Source organism: Trichechus manatus, unplaced genomic scaffold (genome assembly GCF_000243295.1).
Source record: "Trichechus manatus latirostris isolate Lorelei unplaced genomic scaffold, TriManLat1.0 scaffold00006, whole genome shotgun sequence".
Classification (NCBI taxonomy): Eukaryota; Metazoa; Chordata; class Mammalia; order Sirenia; family Trichechidae; genus Trichechus; species Trichechus manatus.
Window position 1 is genome coordinate 4,091,280 of NW_004443942.1, and position 23,814 is coordinate 4,115,093.

At 37.6% G+C, this 23,814-nt stretch overlaps 1 protein-coding gene across 6 annotated transcripts in view; it reads left to right on the forward strand.

Annotated features, from left to right (window-relative positions):
* Positions 1 to 23,814, forward strand: part of USP47 (ubiquitin specific peptidase 47) — a 148,552-nt gene that overhangs the window by 94,591 nt on the left and 30,147 nt on the right. For all 6 annotated transcript variants that reach the window (XM_023737249.1, XM_004369651.2, XM_023737263.1 and 3 more), the window contains 3 exons: positions 5,763 to 5,875; positions 6,814 to 6,918; positions 9,793 to 10,000. In XM_023737249.1, coding sequence (XP_023593017.1) covers positions 5,763 to 5,875; positions 6,814 to 6,918; positions 9,793 to 10,000 — 426 coding nt within the window. The remainder of the gene's footprint in view (positions 1 to 5,762; positions 5,876 to 6,813; positions 6,919 to 9,792; positions 10,001 to 23,814) is intronic.

The window sequence follows — 23,814 nt, forward strand, 5'->3', positions numbered from 1 at the left end:
TACATAGTAGCAACTCAATGTTAGCTATTATTACTTTCAAATTACAAGCTTTTTGGTGTTTTATTATGTAAATGTTTTGAATGGGGACCGTATATGAACTGATCTTCCAACGTACCACTCTAAGTATCTCTGCTTATTTGCTTAGAAAGCAAACAAAGTTTTAAGTCTAGCACATTTCATTCATTACACTTTAATTTTATTAAGAATTCCAGAAATAAACCTATGTACAAAGTTTGTTTTAATAATTATTAATTTAAAAAATTAGAGCTCCCATTTTTTCTTGCTAAACTCTGAAGTGGTATTGCATATAGGTACAGCGTGTGCGTGTGTATGTGTATTGTATGTATGTATAGATACATCACCAGGTGACATATTTGCTCATGTTCTTTTTGTAATTTTTATTAAAATAATAGAATCACTGTCTTTGATTTCACCATAGTTCCTATGTTTAGAAATTGCTGTACTATGAGTAAATCTATTTTAAGCATTTTAATGTTTTTACATTTCTGGAAACCCTCATCAGATTATGAATTCAGCTGATACAAGGATTAGGTCTTATTCATCTTTTCATCCAAGATGTACTCCAGGGTCTGGCATATTATAGTTCAATAATTTATTGTGAAATTAATGGAAATTATAACAGTCATTTCAGAATGGAGATTTCAGAACAAAAATAATTATTCTTCTTCACCGATTGTTGTTAAGTGCCATTGAGTTGGTTCTGACGCGTAGCGACCCTATGTACGACAGAACGAAGCACCGCCCGGTTCTGCGCCATCCTCACAGTCATTGTTATGCATTAGCCCATTGCTGCAGCCACTGTGTTAATCCATCTCGTTGAGGGTCTTCCTCTCTTTCGCTGACCCTCTACTTTAGCAAACATGATTTCTTTCTCCATGGACTGATCTCTCTTGATAACATGCCCAAAGTATGTGAGACAAAGTCTCAGCATCCTTACCTCTAAGCAGCATTCTGGTTGTACTCCTTCCAAGACAGATTTGTTTGTTCTTCTGGCAGTCTATGGTATATTCAGTATTCTTTGCCAACACCATAATTCAAAGGTGTCAGTTCTTCTGTCTTCCCTATTCATCCTCCAGCTTTGTCATGCATATGAGGCGATTGAAACACCATGGCTTGGGTCAGGTGCCCCTTAGTCTTTAAAGTGACATCTTTGCTTTTTAACAGTTGAAAGAGGTCTTATATAGCAGATTCGCCCAGTGCATTATGTCGTTTGATTTCTTGACTGCTGTTTTCACAGGTGTTGATTATGGATCCAAGTAAAATGAAATTCTTGATAACTTCAGTCTTTTCTCCATTTATTATGATGTCACTTATGGTGCAGTTGTGAAGATTTTTGTTTTATGTTGAGGTGTAATCCATACTGAAGGCTGTAGTCGTTGATCTTCATCAGTAAATGCTTCAAGTCCCTTTTACTTTGAGCAAGTAAGGCTGTGTCATCTGAAACTGTATCCCAAAGAGTGGTTTTTCCCAAGTCATAGCTACCTGGAGGTAGTTCATGTGTCCTTTGTGGCACCCAGTCTTCCAGAGCACAGTTTTCTTTTCTTTATGCACTCTACACTCACTTTAATTTTGTGATGAAGCACCAGAGGGCGCTATATAATATGATATGGAATTTTTTTTTAAATTAGAGCTCATTTCTAGATACAGTGATCTGTGCCTTTTGTAGACACGTGATGTTTGTGATATAAATTGTTCTTCCTATTTCATGCCTAATAATTATGGGTTTTATTAAAAGGTGTTGTAATTTCATATTGTCATTTTAAAACTTTCAGTTATAGTTGAAGTTATGGTCATTAAGAAAAACTTTAGTAAAAAATAATTATACATATGTAGGTCCGTGGTAATCAGTTTTTGTATGTGCTGTTTTGCTTTCATTGGTTGTTTAAAAGTAGCCTCAGGAATGATAATCGCTTTTTCTTTATTTAAGTGAATCTGGACATTAGGTAGAGGGAGAAATACAACATATAAAGGTATCAGTTTTGTTTGTCATTCTGCCTGCTTTGGTTAGAAGGCAGCTAAAAAACTGCCTTGGGAACAAAGGAAAGATAATAGTTATCAGTGAATAATAATAAACAAATAGCATTTGTTGTAAAAGCAACAGCAGCAACAGTATTTATTGAATTTTCATTATATCCCAGGTAATAACTGTAGAGTGGTGGTGGTGGTGTTAGGTGCTATCCAGTCAGTTCCAACTCATAGCGACCCTGTGTACAACAGAATGAAACACTGCCCGATCCTGCACCATCCTCACAGTTGTTGCTATGTTTGAGCCCATTGTTGCAGCCACTGTGTCATTCCATCTTGTTGAGGGTCTTCCTCTTTTTTACTCACCCTCTGCTTTACCAAGCATGATGTCCTTCTCCACGGAGTGGTCCCTCCTGATAACATGTCCGAAGTACATAAGATGAAGTCTTGCCATCCTTGCTTCTAAGGAACATTTTGGCTGTACTTCTGGTAGTCCATGGTATATTCAATATTCTTTGCCAACACCATAATTCAAAGGCATCAGTTCTCCTTTGGTCTTCTTTATTGTCCAGCTTTCACGTGCATCTGAGGTGATTGAAAATACCATGGTGTGGGTCAGTTGTACCTTAGTCCTCAAAGTGATCTGTTTGCTTTTTAACACTTGAAAGAGGTCTTTTGCAGCAGATTTGCCCAATGCAGTACGTCATTTGATTTCTTGATTACTGCTTCCATGGGCGTTGATTGTGAATCCAAGTAACATAAAATCCTTGACAACTTCAGTCTTTTCTCCATTTATCATGATGTTGCTTATTGGTCCAGTTGTGAGGATTTTTGTTTTCTTTATGCTGAGGTATAATGCATACTGAAGGCTGTAGTCCTTGGTCTTCATCATAAGTGCTTCAAGTCTTCTTCGCTTTCAGCAAACAAGTGTGTGTCATCTACATATCACAGGTTGTTAATGAGTCTTCCTCTAGTCCTGAAGCCACATTCTTCTTTATATAGTCTAGCTTCTCAGATTTTTTGCTCAGCATACAAATTGAATAAGTATGGTGAAAGGATACAACCCTGACACACACCTTTCCTGATTTTAAACCATGCAGTATCTCCTTGTTCTGTTCAAACAACTGCCTTTGGTCTATGTACAGGTTCCTCGTGAGCACAATTAAATGTTCTCGAATGTTCATTCTTCAAAATGTGATTCATAATTTGTTATGACCCACATAGTCGAATGCCTTTGCATAGTCAGTAAAAAGTCTTTCTGGTATTCTCTGCTTTCAGCCAAGATCCATCTGACATCAGCAGTGATATCCCTCGTTCCACGTCGTCTTCTGAATCTGGCTTGAATTTCTGGCAGTTCCTCGTCGATCTACTGCTGCAACTGTTTTTGAATTATCATCAGCAAAAGTTTACTTGCATGTGATATTAGTGATATTGTTGGATGATTTCCGAATTCTGTTGGATCACCTTTCTTTGGAATGGGCACAAATACATGGATCTCTGCTAGTCAGTTGGCCACAGCTGTCTTCCAAATTTCTTGGCATAGACCAGTGAGTGCTTCCAGCATTGCATCTGTTTGTTGAAACATCTCAGTTCCATCAATTCCTGGGGACTTGTGTTTCACCCATGCCTTCAGTGCACCTTGGACATCTTCCTTCAGTACTGACAGTTTTTGATCATAATCTGCCTCCTGAAATGGCTGAATGTTATCCAGTTCTTATTCATATAGTGACTGTGTGTTCCTTCCATCTTCTTTAGATACTTCCTGCATCATTTAGTATTTTGCCCATAGAATCCCTTGGTATTGCAACTCGAAGCTTGAATTTTTCCTTCAGTTCTTTCAGCTTGAGAAATGCTGAGCTTGATTTTCCCTTTTTGTTTTCTAACTCCAGGTCTTTGCACATTTCATTATAATATAATCCCTTTGTCTTCTCAAACCGCTTTTTGAAATCTTCTGTTCAGCTCTTTTACTTCTTCATTTCTTCCATTCGCTCTACATTCAAGACCAAGTTTCAGAGTTTCTTCTGACATCCATTTTGGTCTTTTCTTTGTTTTCTCTCTTTTTTAATAACCTTTTGCTTTCTTCATGTATGATGTCTTTAATGTCATTCCACAACTCATCTGGTCTTCGGTCATTAGTGTTCAGTGCATCAAATCTATTCTTGAGATGATCTCTAAATTCAGGTGGGATATATTCTCCTGGAATTGTTTTAATTTTCTTCAGCTTCAACTTAAACTTGCATGTGAGCAGTTGATGGTCTGTTCCGCAGTCAGCCACTCACCTTGTTGTGACTGATGATGTTGAGCTTCTTCATCATCTCTTTCCACAGATGTAGTCGATTTGATTCCTGTATATTCCATCCATCGAGGTCCATGTGCATAGTCGCTGTTTATGTTGTTGATAAAAGGTATCTGCAGTGAAGAAGTTGTTGGCCTTGCAAAATTCTGTGATGTGATCTCCAGTGTTGTTTCTATCACCAAGTGCATATTTTGCAGTTACTGATTCTTCTTCATTTCCAACTTTTGCATTCCGATCATCAGTAATTATCAGTGCATCTTGATTGCATGTTTGATCAATTTCAGACTGCAGAAGTTGATAAAAAATCAATTTCCTCATCTTTGGCATTGGTATTTGGTGCATAAATTTGAATAATGGTCGTATTAACTGGTCTTCCTTGTAGGCATATGGATATTATCCTATCATTGATGGTGTTGTACTTCAGGATAGATCTTGAAATTTTTTTTTGACGATGAATGGGATGCATTCCTTTTCAATTTGTCATTCCTTGCATAGTAGACCATATGTTTGTCCTATTCCAAATGGCCAATACTAGTCCATTTCAGCTCACTAATGCCTAGGATGTCAGTCTTTATGTGTTCCATTTCATTTTTAATGACTTCCAATTTTCCTAGATTCATACATTGTACATTCCACCTTCTGATTATTAATGGTTGTTGCAGCTGTTTCTTCTCATTTAGTCATGCCACCTCAGCAAATGAACGTCCCGAAATCTTTCCTCCACCCACGTCACTAAGGCTGACTCTACTTTGAGAAAGCAGCTCTTCCCCAGTCATATTTTGAGTGCCTTCTAACCTGAAGGGCTCATCTTCCGACACTGTATCAGACAATGTTCTGCTGCTATTCATAAGATTTCACTGACCAGTTTTTTCAGAAGTAGGCTGCCAGGTCCGTATTCCTAGTCTGTCTTAGTCTGGAAGCTCTGCTGAAGCCTGTACATTGGGTCCCTGCCGGCATTTGAAATACTGGTGATACAGCTTTCAGCATCACAGCAACACACAAGCCACCACGGTAGGGCAAACTGACAGACTAGTGGTGGAACTCAGTGGGGGTAGTGCTACTAACAAACTTCTCTTCAGAGAAGAAACCTAGTTCTAGACAAGTTAAGTAAACTTGCCACGGTCACACAGTTGGATGATGATAGCACAATTTAAAATCAGAAATGATTTTATTTCCAAGTTTTAAAGAGCTTTTTCATCCTAAAAATCTTAGTCTACGTACTAGAGTTGTCCTGGATTTAATAGCCATTTCAGATAAATATATAGCCTTTTAAAATACGAGACCTAACCATGTGTGGTTATCAGCTAGCTCCTCACCCTTGTTTGAGAGAAGCTCACGTTCCAGGTTGAGAGAATAAACTGAGATATATTTTGATGAGTGCTGTAGTAGAAGTGTATACGGTGGGAGCATACCAGAAGAGAGTAAATAAAGGAAGCTTAACATTGTTGATACCATCTTACCCTGTTTTTATTACTAATAGAATTTCTAGAAGTGGATGAATACCCAGAACATATTAAAAACTTGGTACAGAAAGAGAGAGAGTTGGAAGAACAAGAAAAGAGGCAACGAGAAATTGAGCGTAATACATGCAAGGTTAGAGTCCATAATTTTACTTTTATTTAAAAAGTGCTATTGAAGTTTGCTGAGGAGCTGTGGTGGCACAGTGGTTAAAGCTCTCAGCTGCTAATGTAAAGGTCGGCAGTTCTATCCCACCAACTGCTACGCAGGAGAAAGATGTGGCAGTATGCTTCCATAAAGATTTACTGCCTTGGAAACCCTATGGGGCAGTCCTGCTCTGTGCTATAGGATTGCTATGGGTCGCAATCAACTTGACAGCAGTGGGGGTTTTTTTGGTTTATTGAAGTTTGCTTAACCACAATTCTTAAACTAACTCATTGGGTTGATTCTGTAGACATTTACGCTATCATGATCATTAAGCAGTGTAACAGCTGTATTACTAAGGTAAGATTTTCTTTCATTTTGTGTATAAAAAATCCAGTAACATATAATGATAGTGCTGGTGAGGGTGCAGTGAGATGCACTTTCTCATATTCTGCTAATAGAAGAATAACTTGGTGAAACCTTTCTGTATAGAAATTGGGTCATATGTATTAAAAGCCTTAAATTCATATTCTTTTATATAATTTCTGTCATGAAAATACTACCTAATGAAATAATCACGGATGCCTAAGGATTTTGACCCCAGAGATATTCATCACAGTATTTTCCAAACTAGGAAAAAAATTAGAAACAACCATAATGTACATCAGGAGAGGAATGATGACATAAATCATCATGTATGCTTATAAAGAAATATACAGTTGTTAAAATTAATGCTTTTGAACGTATGATGCGAGTCATATTCACCACCAGTTATTAAGTGAGAAAAATAGTCATGGGAGAGAATGATCCCAATTTTGCTTTAAAAATTGTATAGTATTTTGACAATCAGAAAAAAAATGCAGTCTACAAAATAATTAAACTTTAACTCTTGGCCTGCTGAGTTAATGATGATATTTTACATTTTCTAGATAAAATTATTCTGTTTGCATCCTGTGAAACAAGTAATGATGGAAAATAAATTGGAGGTTCATAAAGATAAGACATTAAAAGAAGCAGTAGAAATGGCTTATAAGGTATGTTTAATTGCACTACTGGCATCTAAATATTGACATCTTGGATAGCAATCTTAAGATATTTTCCAAAGTTTTTATTAAAGTCCATAGTAATATAAGCATTTGCAGTAACTTTGATAGCCTCTTTAACTCATATGTCTTTTAAAGGTATAGTTTATACCTCTCCACTGGAAACATACTCAATTATGTTTGAGAATTTTTATACTCTGAAAGTCAGTTAAGCTTTTGAAAACCTAGAACTAGAATTAGGAACAAATATTTATTGTGTGCCTACTACACTAGGCGTTAGAGATGCAGGAGTGAACAAGACATGGTCACTGACCTTATGGAGCTTACAATCCATTGGAAAAACAGACAAAAAAAATGTTTAAACATCACAGTTTGCAATTATTTTATTGTTTATATGCTATAAAATAAACCAGTAGAATGTTGGGACAATTTATTCTGAGACCTTAGCCATGAAAAAGAGACACTATGCAAAAAGTTGAGGAAGAATATTTCAAGTAGAGGGAACAGCATGTGCAGAAACTCTTGAGGTGAGGAAGTGGTTGGCATGTTCGGAGAACTGAAAAAGGGAGCATTATGTGTATATTGTCATGAATGCAGGTAGAGAAGCATAAAATTAAATTAGAGGCTTTGTAGGAATAGAAGAAATTTGCATTTTGTTCTAAGGCCAATGGAAAGTTATTAGTGGGATTTGAAAGGCAAACAGAAAGCAAAGCACTCTTTTAACAGATTATTCTAAATGATACCTATAATACTTGACAAATTAAATGTTTTTGCCCTTTCTATGTAAACATTAACAACATTTGACTGAAATTAAATTCATTACCTAGAGAAAAAATTGCACACTATGTTTATTTCAGGAGCCTTGGTGGTGCAGTGGTTAAAGCACTTGGCTGCTAACCAAAAGGTTAGCAGTTCAAACCCACCAGCTGCTCCAAGGGATTAAGATGTGTCAGTCTGCTTCCATAAATATTTACAGCCTTGGAAACCCTATGGGGCAGTTCTACTCTGTCCTGTAGGGCTGCTATGAGTCGGAATGGACTTGATGGCAGTGGGCTTGGTTTTTTCGATATATTTATCTCATTTATAATTACATATAGAACCAATGAGAGAACTAAAAATAGCTGACATTGCTCTTAAAGTGTGGTCTAGCACAACCTGTACCAGAATCACATTCTTATTAAAAATGATACTTCTTACAGATGAGTCAGAATTTCTGTGGTGGAGCCTGGGAATATGCATTTTAAACAAGTATGCCTCTTAAGCATACTGCAGTTTGAGAACCACTTGTATTATATACTTGTCCTTCATAGCATTTACCAGTATTGAAATTTTACATTTAATTGTGTAGCTCTTTTAATTAAAATGTCATTGTCCCTCATCAGACTGTAAGAATCATTCTGGTATTGCTCACACTATTACGTTTCCAGTACTTAGTACAGTGCCTGATACATAGGCAAGTCAAAATTGGGTGGTATATGAATGAATGAACAAATGAACAAACTCTGGGTTCCCTTCATTACAGTAAAAAATTCTTTAAACTTAATAAGAAACCTGTTGCCATCGAGTTGATTCCAACTCATAGCGACCCTGTAGGATGGAGTATAAGTCCCCATTAGGGTTTCCAAGGAGTGGCTGGTGGATTCGAACCATCAGTCTTTTGGTTAGCAGCTGAGCTCTTAACCACTATGCTGTCAGGGCTCCTTAAACTTAATAGTGGACTGCAAACATCAACTGGGAAAACATAGTGAAACTAATTAGGGTAAAATGGACAAAATTTCTAAACAACAAAATAGCTCTTCATAGTATAAGGTATATCGGTAAGGGTATTTTATATGCCACCAGTTTTTAATGCAGGAAGAAAAATACTGTCTTGAAAAGAGAAAGTAAAAGTTCGCAAATAAAAAGAGTCTAAGAAATAGAAGAGAAAGGTAAGTCAATCATATGAGCTGCATCTCTGAAGAGAGGAGGGGTAGGAGCAATGGGGACATAAAAAGGTTTACAGGTTTCTCTTTAAAACTATAATTACAAACCTTAAACAGACTTTGATTACTTCCAAGCAATCCTACTGTGTTTCTGTAGGAGGTTCAGTTTCCCACTCAAGAGATGTTGCATTCCAAGGGGTATCTTCCACTACTGCCACACACTAGAGGGAAATTTTATAATAGGAATTCCTGTGCCATGTAGGAACTGGAGGCTAATATTGAAGGGGTTGGTCCCCTAAGAATGGGTTAGCACTTGGGAGACATAGAAGCTATGACCTTGGTGGTGGCTCTAAGAAGCTGCTGTTCTTCTGTGCTTAAGAAGATAGTTACTAGATATACAACTTAATAATTCTACTCCAAATTGGATTAAGAAAACAAAAGATGCATATTCTGGTTGGCTGTTTTCCCCCGTTATGTTTCCAGCTTAGTTGTTATAGAGCAATAGCTTATAATATATTGATTTTTTTTTTAATTGTGCTTTAGGTGAAAGTTTACAGAGCAAATTAGTTTCTCTTTCAAAAACTTATGCAGATTGTTTAGTGACATTGGTTGCAACCCCTTCAATGTGTCAGTACTCTCCCAATACATTGACTTTGTGTCCATTTAAAGTTTAGACTTGACAGCGAGTAACAACAACAGCAAAGCTTAGAATGTTAACTTTTTTCAAAGCCAAAATGACATTAAAGTATGTTAGAGCATAGTCGTATGATTTTGAGATAATGAAACAAGGTCATTTAAAAATAACCTGTAAGTCATGCCTTTGACATTGATGTCTTTGAGCGTTGATGCAAACCATAAATATTTATTGTTTGGACCTGTAGATAGTTACAGTTACACACCAGACTAAAACATTTTTGCTTTTTGCTGGGGGGTTTTCTTTTAGATGATGTATTTAGAAGACATCCTACCCCTAGATTGCTGTCGCCTTGTTAAATATGATGAGTTTCATGATTATCTAGAAAGATCATACGAAGGAGAAGAAGATACACCAATGGGACTTCTACTAGGTGGAGTCAAGTCAACATATATGTTTGATCTGCTGTTGGAGACAAGAAAACCTGATCAAGTTTTTCAGTCTTATAAACCTGGAGGTAAGGGATTTTACACTATTTTGATTCATATTGAACTTAAAATTTTCATGGGAAAATTTTTTATTTATAGAAATTGTGAATTTCTTATATGTTCTTAAAGTGTAGAATATTTTTGACAGGTTGGGAAATAGTAACCAACAAGGTTGGAATTAAGTCCTAGATGACTTGCAGAGAGTTGTACACACAGAATTTAAAAAAACAATAACACAACTTCTGGGTTATAGTCTTCAGTGGAATTTTTTTTCTTGTATATGCAATAGTGAGTCACTCGGTACTGAATCAGTCTGGAAGCTGTAAATCTCTGAAGTTATCATCTGATTCCATAGGAAGACCATTCTCTAACACTTTATAAAGCAGCTCCCAGTCCAAAAAAATGTCCTCCCATAAAGAGTCAAAAGCAGAGTCTCTTTTTCTGGGTCTCTTTGGAGGGGTAGATTCATAACCCTATCAATGCCAACATTTTGGATTTTTCTCCATTCTCTCCATTTCCTTAGGTCCAGGGGCTTCAGCCTTTTTTTTTTTTCTTTTCCCCTCCATTAAATCTATTGCATTCACTCAGCACCTTTGGGTTTTTTTGCTTTTTGTTTTTTCCTTTCTTAGAGACTGATTTGGAAAGCAAAATGCTATGCCCCTAACTCGACCCAAAGTCATCTCTAAAAACAGTTACATGGGCTTTTTCATGCCCAAGGTTTTCTAGTAATAAACTGTAAAACCCCACGTGTCTAACAGTTTGTTGTACTTTGGTGGCTTGCCTGTTGCTGTGATTCTAGAACCTATGCTACTGGTATTTCGAATATCAGCAGGGTCACCCATGGTGGACAGGTTTCAGCGAAGCGTCCAGATTAAGATAGACTTGGAAGAAGGTCCTGGCAGTCTACGTCTGAAAAAACTGACCAGTGAAAATGTCATGAATAGCAGCGGAACATTATCTGATACTGTGCCGGAAGATGAGGCCCTCAGGTTAGAAGGCACTCAAAATATGACTGGGGAAGAGTTTCCTCCTCAAAGTAGAGTTGACCTTAATGATGTGGCTGGAGTAAAGATTTCAGTACCTTCATATCCTGAGGTGGCACAACTAAATGAGAAGAAACAGCTGCAACATCCATTAATAATCAAAACATGGAATATATGAAGTATGAATCTAGGAAAATTGGAAGTCATCAAAAATGAAATGGACCACATAAAGATCAACCCTATAGGACAGAGTAGAACTGACCCATAGGGTTTCCAAGGAGTAGCTGGTGGATTCGAACTTCTGACCTTTTGGTTAGCAGCTGATCTCTTAACCACTGCGCCACCAGGGCTCCATCCTAGGCATTAGTGAGCTGAAATGGACTGATACTGTTCATTTGGAATTGGGCGTTCATAAGGTCTCATATGCCGGGAATGAGAAATTGAAGAGGAATACGTCACATTCATCGTCAAAAAGAACATTTCAAGATCCGTCCTGAAGTACAACACTGTCAGTGATAGGACGATATTGATATGCCTACAAGGAAGACCAGTTAATACGATTATTATTCAAATTTATGCACCAACCACTAATGCCAAAGATGAGGAAATTGAAAATTTTACCAACTTCTGCAGTCTGAAATTGACCAAGCATGCAGTCTAGATGCAATGATAATTACTGGTGTTTGGACTGCAAAAGTTGGAAACAAAAAAGGATCAGTAGTTGGAAAATATGGTGATAGAAACAATGCTGGAGTTTGCATGACATAATTTTGCAAGACCAGCATCTTCTTCATTGCAAATACCTTTGGTCAGCAACATAAACAGTGACTATACATACGGATCTCGCCAGATGAAATACACAGGAATCAAATCGACTGCATCTGTGGAAAAAGACAATGGAGAAGCTCAATATCATCAGTCACAACAAGGCCAGGGGCCGACTGTGGAACAGACCATCAGTTGCTCACATGCAAGTTCAAGTTGAAGCTGAAGACAATTAGAGCAAATCCACAAAAGCCAAAAATATGACCTTGAGTATATCCCACCTGAGTTCAGAGATCATCTCAAGAATAGATCTGACACACTGAACACTAATGACTAAAGATCAGACAGGTTGTGGAAGGACATCATACGTGTAGAAAGTAAAACATCATTAAAAAAAGAGAGGAAAGAAAAGACCAAAATGGATGTCAGAAGAGACTCTGAAATGTGCTCTTCAATGTAGAGTAGCTAAACCAAATAGAAGAAATGATGAAGTGGAAGAGCTGAACAGAAGATTTCAAAGGGCAGCTTGAGAAGGCAAAGTAAAAGTATTATAATGAAATGTGTAAAAGACCTGGAGATAGAAAACCAAAAGGGAAGAGCACACTCGACATTTCTCAAGTTGAAAGAACTGAAGAAAAAATTCAAGCCTTGAGTTGCAGTATTGAAGGATTCTACAGGGAAAATATTGAATGACACAAAAGAAGATGGAAGGAATACACACAGTCACTGTACCAAAAAGAATTTGTCAGCGTTCAGCCATTTCAGGAGGTAGCGTATGATCAAGAACTGATGATAACTGAAGGAAGAAGTCCAAGCTGCACTAAAGACATTAGTGAAAAACAAGGCTTCAGTAATTGATGGAATACCAATTGAGATGTTTCAGCAAACAGATCCAGCATTGCAGGTGCTCACTCATCTATGTCTGGAAGTTTGTAAGACAGCTTCTTGGCCAGCTGACTGGACAAGGTCCATGTTTGTACCCATTCCAAAGAAAGATGATCAACAGAATACAGAAATCATTGAACAATATCATTACTGTTGTACACAAGTAAAATTTTGCTGAAGAACATTCAAAAATGGTTGCAGCAGTACATTGACAAGGAACTACCAGACGTTCAAGCCAGATGCAGAGGAGGTCGTGGAATGAAGGATATCATTGCTGAAGTCAAATGGATTTCGACTGAAAGCAGAGAATACCAGAAAGCTCTTTACCTGTGTTTTATTGACTACACAAAGACATTCGACTGTGTGGATCATAACAAATTATGGATAACATTGCTAAGAATGGGAATTCCAGAACGCTTATTTGTACACATGAGGAACCTGTACTAGATCAAGATGCAGCCTTTCAGACAGAACAAGGGGATACTGTGTAGTTTAAAGTCAGGAAAAGTATGTGTCAGGGTTGCATCCTTTCATCATACTTATTCAATCTTTATGCTGAGCAAATAATCCAAAAAGCTGCATTCTGTGAACAAGAATGCAGCATCAGGATTGGAGGAAGACTAATTAACAACCTGCAATATGCAGGTGACACACACTGGTTTGCTGAAGGTGAAGAGGACTTGAAGCACTTACTGATGAAGATCAAAGACAACAGCCTTCAGTATGGAGTGCACCTCAACATAAAGAAAACAAAAATCCTCACAACTGGACCAATAAGCAACATGATAAACAGAAAATATTGAAGTTGTCAGAGCTTTCATTTTACTTGAATCCACAATCAACACCCATGAAAGCATCAGTCAAGAAATCAATCAACAGGTGGGCAGAGCCAACATGGCACTATAGACAGAAGCACCACACCACCTCTCCACAGCAAAGACCCGAAAAGCTAAGTAAAACAGAGACAAATGTCAATCCTGGAACCCTGAGTGTTACGTGAAGAGGTAAAGAACTAAACCAAGCACCGAATGAAATAAGAAACTGACAGAGAAGAGAGAGTGAGGAGAGTTATGAGCAGAGATCCCCTATCAGCTAACACAGCATGGGTCCACCATCTTGGACTCCTGTCAGAGATCAGCAGACAGGGAGTATGGGAAAGCAGATTCATGGAGCTCCCAGCAGGAGACAGAGCACCTGGTAACTGGTGACATGCTTTCCCACCCCCCACACTGCCTCCTCATGCTTCTGGCTGGCCGATCCTCGGCTTCCCAGCAGGTCAATTCCAGCTTCCCAGAGGGCCGATTCGCTAATTCCTGGTCGGCTGATCTGCCGCTTCCCAGCGGCCACAACCACAGCACGGGAGGTGCTGGTTCCATGCCGCGCATATTCATCCCGCCCACACCAGCCAGCTGCTTTTCTTCCATTTCTTGTTATTGGTGTTGCTTTTTCGGTCTCTTTTGGTTTCTTCCCTGCCTCTCACCTCCTCCGCCTCCTTTCTCTCGAACACCTGACTCTGTGTGACATCTCTGCTTCTTGACAGGCTGTGAAGTGCCACTTAGCTGGGGAACTGCTCCCTGGTCTTCATAGCTGTGCTGGTGGGATCCCTGGGGGCTTTTTTGTTTGTTTTCTCTTCGTTTTTTCCTTTTTAGTTTTCTTCATTTCTTGGTTTCTAGTCTTTCTACTTACCTTCTTTTCCTGTCTCCTGAATACCTGACGCTGTGTATCATCTTCACGCATTCTAGCTAGGTTGTGCTGTGTGGCTTGGAAGCTGCTTCCCTGATCTGCACAGCCACACTGATGGAATCCCTGTGGGCTTTTTTTCTTTTTTTTTTAATTTTTCCTTTTTGTTTTTCTTCATTTCTGTTTCTCGTCTCTCTACTCCAATAACAAGCTCCCTCAGCCCTTTTTTTTTCTTTTGCTCCTGTTTCTTTATTCTCTCTTCTTTTCCATACCCAGGCTAGCTCCACACATTACCTCTCCCTCCACCTCCCTCCTGCCTGTCTGCTGAACATTGCACTCCCAAGCAGCACAGGCATGACCTACTGGAACCTGCCCTGCACTGACCACAGGCTCACCTTGTCAGCTCCAGTACGTGCCATGGACATCCCATACGTGCCATGAACAACCCATCCCAGCCCTTCCTCTTCAGCTGGACTTGCCCTGCTGCACCATAGCCTATTAGAAAAAGAAGTGAAAAGTATCATGTGCATAGATGAGCAAACAACAAAGAATGCACAGCCCCGCCTGCTGAGGCATAACCAAATAAAACAAAAAAGCAGGATGAGACAAATCTACAATCGATAAACAAAGAAAACTACTGAATGTCCTGAAGACAGCAGACAATATCAAAACATATTTAAAAAACAGGACAGGATGTTTCTAGTAGGTGTCCAAAATAAAACACTAGATGACTTTCCAGTAGAAGAAAAGGCCCTTTCTAGTGCCTTTTACCTGATAGGGAATTCAAATCTCTAATATTCAGGGCTATCTAAGAGTTGAAGCAAAAAGCAGACAGAAATTAGGAAAAAAATAGAAAAACTCATGGAAAGGACAAATTCATGGAAAATACAACAAAAAGTGGAATAATTCAGGAAAATTATATAGGAACAAAATGCCAGAATTCACAACTAGAAATCATACAAAAGCAACAATTAGGAATCCAAAAGATAAACAACAAGATTTCAGAAATAGTGTCATAGAAGGGCTGAGGAACAGGTTTGAAATACTGGAAGACAAGATCAGCGAAATTGAAGACAAACACTTGAATACAACTTTGAGGAAAAATCAGAAAAAAGAACAAAAGAAAATGAAGAAACCATGAGAGTTATGTGGCATACGATCAAAAGCAAAAACTGGCGAGTGATCGGAGTTCCAGAACGGGGAGAAAACAGAAAACACAGAGAGAATCATTGAAGAATTGCTGGCAGAAAACATACCTAATAACTTGAAACCTGAAAAGGTGACTGTCCAAGAAGCTCAACGAACCCCATATAGCATAGACTCCAAAAGAAAATCACCAAGGCATATCATAATCACACTCTCTAAAACCAAAGACAAAGAATCCTGAGAGCAGCTCGAGAAAAATGAAAAGTCACATACAGAGGGGAAACAATGAAACTAAGCTCTGATTACTTGGCAGAAACCATGCAGGCAAGAAAGTAATGGAATGACATATATAAAACCTTAAAAGAAAAAAATTGCCAACCAAAAATAATATATCCTGCAAAACTCTCATTCAAATATGATGGTGAAATTAGGACATTTCCAGATAATCAAAAATTAAGGAAATATGTAAAAACCAAACCAAACTTACAAGAATTATTAAAGAGAGTCCTTTTGTTTAAGAACAAGCAATATCAGACGACAGCCTGAATCTAGGACACAAGATTGTACCAGCCAGATAACAATCTAGGAAATGAACTCTCAAGGACTATTCAAAACCAAAAGATTTATAACAGGGAACCAGAGAGGTTAATCTGCAAATGTCAACAATGTCAGAACAATAAAACGGAATAAACAGTGTAGGTATAGAACTTTTTAATGGAGAGGAAAGCAAGGTGATACCAAGTAATAATAGACTGGTTCAAACTGAGAAAGATAAGGGTAAATTTCAAGGTAACCGCAAAGAAAGTTAACAAACCTACTCATCAAGATAAAGAAGAAAAACATAGAAAGCTTAAGTAAAAACAAAATCTACAAAAACAGGAGAAATTTTTAAAAATCCACAAACAAAAGGAATTCAACACAGGAGGGTAAGAAGAACAAAGAAATCGTCAGCACCACAAAAAAAGGCACTGCAAAATGACAATAATAAACTCATACCTATCAATAATTACACTGAATGTGAATGGCCTAAATGCACCCATAAAGAGACAGAGAGTGACAGAATGGATTAAAAAACAGGATCCATCAATATGCTGTCTACAAGAGACACACCTTAGAAACAAAGACATAAATTTATTAAAAATCAAAGGATGGAAAAAAATATATCAAGCAAACAACCACCAAAGGAGAGCAGCAGTGGCATTACTAATCTCAGATAAAATAGTCTTTGGAACAAAATCCGTTGTCAAAGACAAAGAAGGGCACTATATCATGATTAAAGGGACGATCCAGCATGAAGACAAAACCATAAGAAGTATCTATGCAGCCAACGACAGAGCTCCAGAATACATAAAACAAACTTTAACAGCACTAAAAAGAGAAAATGACAGCTCCACTGTAATAGTAGGAACTAACACACCACTCTCAGTAAAGGAAGAACATCTAGAAAGAAACTCAACAAAGATACAGAATATTTAAAGACCACAATCAGCCAACTTGAACTCATAGACATATATAGAACACTCCACCCAACACCTGCAAAGTACACATTCTTTTCCAACACACATGGAACATTCTCCAGAATAGACCACATCTTAGGCCACAGAGCAACCCTCAACAAAATTGAAAACACTGAGATAATACAAAGTATCTTCTCTGACCACGATGCCATTAAAGTAGAAATTAACAACAGGAGGAGCAAGGGAAAAAAATTAATTACATGGAAACTAAATAACACCTTGCTTAAAAACCACTGGGTTATAGAAGAAATCAAAGATGGAATCAAAAAATTCCTAGAATCAAATGAGAATGAAAACACATCATGCCAAAACCTTTGGGACATAGCAAAGGCAGTGATCAGAGGTCAGTTTATAGCAATAGATGCACATATCAAAAAAGAAGAAAGGGACAAAATCAAAACATTAGCTACACAACTCAAAGAAACAGAGAACAGCAAAAGAAGCCTACAACCACCAGAAGGAAGGAAATAATAAAGATCAGAGCAGAAATAAATGAATTAGAGAATAGAAAAACAATAGAAAGAATCAACAAAACCAAAAGTTGGTTCTTTGAGAGGATCAACAAAATCAACAAACCACTGGCCAGACTGACGAAAGAAAAACAGGAGAGGATGCAAGTAACCCAAATAAGAAATGAAATGGGGGACATTACAACAGACTCAACTAAAATAAAAAGGATCATTACAGAGTATTATGAAAAACTATACTCCAACAAATTTGAAAATCTAAAGGAAATGGACAAATTTCTAGAAACACACTACCTACCTGAACTATCACAAATTGATATTGAAAGTCTGAACAGACCCATAACAAGAGAAGAGACTAAAAAGTTAATTAAAAAAATAAACTCCCAACAAAAAAAAGTTCTGGCCCAGACGGCGTCACTGGAGAATTCTACCAAACATTCAGAGAAGAGCTTTCACCAGTATTACTTAAATTATTTCAGAATATAAAAAAGGAAGGGATACTTCCAGATTCATTCTATGAAGCCAGCATAACCCTGATACCAAAACTAGGCAAAGACACCACAAAAAAAGAAAATTACAGACCCATATCTCTTACTGATATAGATGCAAAAATTCTCAACAAAATTCTGGCCAATAGAATTCAGCATCATATCAAAAAAATAATACAACACAACCAAGTAGGATTCATACCAGGTATGCAAACATGGCTCGACATTAGAAAATCGGTCAACGGAATCTACCACATAAATAAAAGAATCACATGATCATCTCAATCGATGCAGAAAAGGCATTCAACAAAGTCCAACACCTATTCCTGATAAAAACTCTCAATAAAATAGGTACAGAACGGAAATTCTTCAACATAATAAAGGGCACCTATACAACACCAACAGCCATCATTATTATTAATGATGAGAGGCTGAAAACATTCCCCTTAAGAACAGGAACAAGACAAGGATGTCCTTTATCACCCCTCCTATTTAACATTGTGCTAGAAGTCCTACCTAGAGCAATAAGGCAAGAAAAAGAAATAAAGGGCATACAAATTGATAATGAAGCAGTAAAACTGTCCCTATTTGCAGATGATATGATACTATATATAGAAAACCCAAAAGACTCCACCAGAAAACTACTGGAACTAATAGAAAGATTCAGCAGAGTAGCAAGATACAAGATAAACATACAAAAATTAGTTGGATTCTTATACACCAACAAAGAGAGTGACTAAAAGATAATCAGGAAAACAATACCATTTATAATAGCCTCTAAAAAATAAAATACTTAGGAATAAATCTAACCGAGGATGTACAAGACCTATACAAAGAAAACTACAGTACACTATTGCAGGAAACCGAAAGAGATCTACATAAACGGAAAAATATACCATGCTCATAGACTCAACATTGTGAAAATGACATTTCTACCCAAAGCAATGTACAATACGATGTAACCCCGATCCAAATACCAACAACATTCTTTAAAGAGATGGAAAAAACAGTCATTAACTTTGTATAGAAAGGGAAGAGGCCCTGGATAATAAAGCATTATTGAAGAAGAATAAAGTAGGAGGACACACACTACCTGACCTTAGAACCTGCTATACAGCTACGGTAGTCAAAACCGCTTAGTACTGGTTCAGCGACAGATACATTGACCAATGGAACAAATCGAGAATTCAGATGTAAATCCATCCATGTACAGTCACCTGATCTTCAAGAAGGGCCCAAAGTCCATCACATGGGGAAAAGACAGTCTTTTTAACAAATGGTGCTGGCAGAATTGGATGTCCATCTGCAAAAAAATGTAACAGGACCCATACATCACACCGTATACAAAACCTAATTCAGAATGGATCAAAGACCTAAATATAAAACCAAAAACTACAAACATCATAGAAGAAAAAATAAGATCAATTGTAGAGACCCTAATACACAGCATTAACAGGATACAAGCCATAACTAACAACATACAGACTCCAGAAGATAAGCTAGATAACTGGGATCTTCTAAAAATTAAACACTTATGCTCATCAAAAGACTTCACCAAAAGAGTAAAAAGAGAACCTACAGACTGGGAAAAAATTTTTGAACGTTACAAGTCAGACAAAGGTCTGATCTCTCAAATCTACAGGAAAATCCAACACCTCTACAACTAAAAGACAAGTAATGCAATTAAAAAATGGGCAAAGGAAATGAACAGACACTTCACCCAAGAGGACATTCAAGTGGGTAACAGACACATGAGGAAATGCTCACGATCATTAGCCATTAGAGAAATGCAAATTAAAACCACAATGAAATACCATCTCACCCCGGCATTACTGGCACAAATCAAAAAAACAGAAAATAACAAATGTTGGAGAGGCTTTTGAGAGATTGGAACTCTTATGCACTGCTGGTGGGAATGCAAAACGGTACAACCATTTTGGTAGATGATACTGCACTTCCTTAGAACGCTAGAAATAGAAACACCATATGATCCAGCAATCCCACTCCTAGGAATTTATCCTAGAGAAATAAGAGCCGTCACATGAATAGACATATGCACGCCCATGTTCATTGCAGCATTGTTCACAATAGCAAAAAGATGGAAACAACCTAGATGCCTATCAACAGATGAACTGATAAATATGGAGTATACACACAATGAAATACTATGCAACAATAAAGAACAATGATGAATCTGCTAAGCATATCACAATATGGATGAATCTGGAGGGCATTATGCTGAGTGAAATAAGTCAATCACAAAAGGACAAATATTGTATGAGACCACTACTGTAAAAACTCATGAAAAGGTTTACATAAAACAGAAACAATCTTTGATAGTTATGAAAGACGGGAGAGGTGGGGGTGAGAAAACACTAAATAAACAATAGATAAGTGGTAACTATGGTGAAGGGTAATACAGTACACAATATTGGGGAAGCTAGCACCACTTGTTCAGGGTAATGTCATGGATGCTCCATGGACAAATCGAAACTCCCTTAGGGACCGAATTACTGGGCTGAGGGCTGTGGGGACCATGGTCTGAGGGAACATCTAGCTCAGTTGGCATAACATAAAGAAAACGTCCTACATTCTACTTTGGTGAGTAGTGTCTGGGGTCTTAAAAGCCTGTGAGTGGCCATCTAAGATACTTCACTGGTCTCACCCCTTCGGGAGCAAGGGAAAATGAAGAAAATTAAAGACACAAGGAAAAGATTAGTGCAAAGGACTAATAGACCACTACTACCACAGCCTCCACCAGACTGAGTCCAGCACAACTAGATGGTGCTCGGCTACCACCAGTGACTGCTCTGACAGGGATCACAATAGAGGGTTCCGGACAGAGCTGGAGAAAAATGTAGAACAAAATTCTAACTCAAAAAAAGACCAGACTTACTGGCCTGACAGAGACTGGAGAAACCTGGAGAGTATGGCTTCTGGACACTGTTTTAGCTCAGTAATAAAGTCACTCTGGAGGTTCACCTTTTAGCCAAAGATTAGACAGACCCATAGGACAAAACAAGAGTAACGGGGCACACCAGCCCAGGGGCAAGGACTGAAAGGTATGAGGGGACAGGAAAGCTGGTAATAGGGAACCCGAGGTCGAGAAGGGAGAGTACTGACATGTCATGGGGTTGTTAACCAATGTCATAAAACAGTGTATGTACTGTTTAATGATAAGCTAGTTGGTTCTGTAAACCTTCATCTAAAGTATAACAACAACAAGAAAACTTAAAAATCAAATGACGTATTGTATTCGGTACATCTACTGCAAAAGATCTCTTTAAAGTATTAAAAACCAAAGATGTCACTTTGGGCACTAAGGTACACATGACCCAAGCCATGGTATTTTCAGTTGCCTCATATGCATGGAAACTGGACAGTGTATAAGGAAGACCAAAGAAGAATTGTTGCCTTTGAATTATGGTGTTGGTGAGGAATATTGAGTATATCATGGACTGCCAGAAGAACAAACAAATCTGCATTGAAAGAAGTACAGCCAAAATAAAATGTTCCTTAGAAGCAAGGATGGTGAAACTTCGTCTCATGTACTTTGGACATGTTATCAGAAGGAACCAGCCCCTGAAAAAGGAAATCATGCTTAGTAAAGTAGAGGGTCAGCGAAAAAGAGGAAGACCCTCAACCAGATGGATTGACACAGTGGCTGTAGTCATTGTGGTCAAGCATAACAGGGATTGTGAGGATGGTGCAGGACCAGGCAGTGTTTAGTTCTGTTTTACATAGGGTCACTGTGAGTCGGAACGGACTTGATGATGCCTAACAACAATAAGAAACTGTAACAAATAGGGAAAAATTAATGTTTAAGTAAATTTACAAAATTCTTAATGTAGTTGTCTTAACCCTAACTCCTTTATGTCAGCAGTTAATTAAAATTCAGACTTAAGTTCTCTGCTTTTATTCCCAAAAGTTAAACTTATATAACCTTCTTCTGCCCTTTCAATTGCTGTTCTATGGATTCTGTAGACCTCCTTTTTTTAATTAATGTTCCACTTTGCCAAGTAGGCTAAATATAATGCTCTTTCAAGGGGCCTAGCACCTGGACGGCAAGTAACAAGAACAACCTCTCTTTAATGGAAAAATTTTATTTCTGAAAACTAAATGATGCCCACTTCAGACCTACCTATAAAGGATCTCTTTGAAGTATTTGCAATTTCTTTCAACTAGATAGAAAAAAAGATACAATGATTAAAATAGTCTCACTTATAACATGAGTCAGCAGTAATTCCCTTTTTTTTTGATAGAACTCTAAATGTGTGGATTCTAAGACTTAAAGATAGAGTCATCTCCTTTATTCATTGATAATGTCAAGATCTTAACAGAGTATTTTGTCAGATTTAGCTTTGCAACATATAAGAGATTAAAACAGTTAAGCCTGAGAATAGCTTCCTGTGAGACTTTATGACTTATTAAATGTAGTGTTTGAAGTTCTTTTTTTTTTTTCCGGAGACTGAAAGTTTAGTTATACATGATCTCCTGAAATCAGAAGAAGAGAAAATGGAATTAAATTGTCATATGATAGCTTCAAGTAAAGAATAAGTATGTAAACCTAAACAGTTTTGTGCAGTAGAATGGGATGTAGAGAATATTATTATGAGGCGAGGAAGTCTTTGATTATGGAACAAGGTCTTGAATGGTTTATTTAAGATTGTAATTTAGTGTTTTGGTTTTGGTTTGTATTTTGGAACTTTGAATCTGTGTTTTTAATATGCTAGCTTTACAGTGGTGTTAACTTTTACAACAACAAAAAATCTTTTTTTTTTTAAATTTTATTTATTTTGTTGTTGAGAAAAAAACACAGCAAAACAACAGTTCAACAGTTTCTGCATGTATCATTTAGTAACATTGATTACATTCTTCAAGTTGTGCAACCATTCTCACCCTCATTTTCTAAGTTATTCTTTCCTCATTAACATAAACTCACTGCCGCCCTAAGGTCCCTGTCAACTCTTTCAGGTTACTTTTGTCACTTTGATCCCATATAGGTAGTTCTTAAAAGAGCATAATGTTCAAGGTAGACATTTTTTCTAGTTAATCTAAACTATTGTTTGGTTTTAAAAAGACTTGAGTGGATATTTTTGGTTTAAAGTTTAAAGATTATCTCAGGGTAATAGTTTCAGGGGTCTAATCTTCTTGGCTGCTGGAAGTCTGGAGTCCATGAGAATTTGAAATTCTGTTCTGCATCTTCCCCCTTTTGATCAGGATTCTTCTGTAGACTCTTTGAGCAAAATGTTCAGTGATGGTAGCTGGGCACCATCCAGTTATTCTGGTCTCATGGCAAAGGAGGCAGTTGTTCATAGAGGCAATTAGCCACATATTCCATATCTTCCTTCTATTCCTGACTCTCCTTCTACCTCTGTTCCTCCAGGCTTTTAAGACCGTAGGTACTACGAAACAAACTAGGAGGTAGAAGAGAAGCATTAAGCATCTTATCAGGCCAGTTAACTCAGATGTCCCATGAAACCATGACCCTAAACCTCCAAAACAGGAAACCAAATCCTATGAGGTTTTTGGTTGTCCATAAACAGCCTCAGCAGCTACTCTTTTTTTTTTTTTTGGTGTGGTCGTAAACATATGTATGATACAACTTTTGCCAATTGAACTTTTTACAGGTGTACAACTTATTAACAGCAATTACAATAATCGTTTGTGCTACCGTACTCTTAATGCGATATTTCCATCACCGTTAACTTCCCTCCCCTGCCCCTGTTCCCCTTCTCTCCCACCCTTTGTAGCCACAAATAAACTTTGTTCTCTGTATGTTTGCCTTTTCCTGTCTTTTTATATAAGTGAGGTCATACAATATTTGTCCTTTTGTTTTTGACTTATTTCACTCAGCATAATGTCTTCTAGCTCCATCCATATTGTAGCATGTATCAAGACTTCATTTCTCC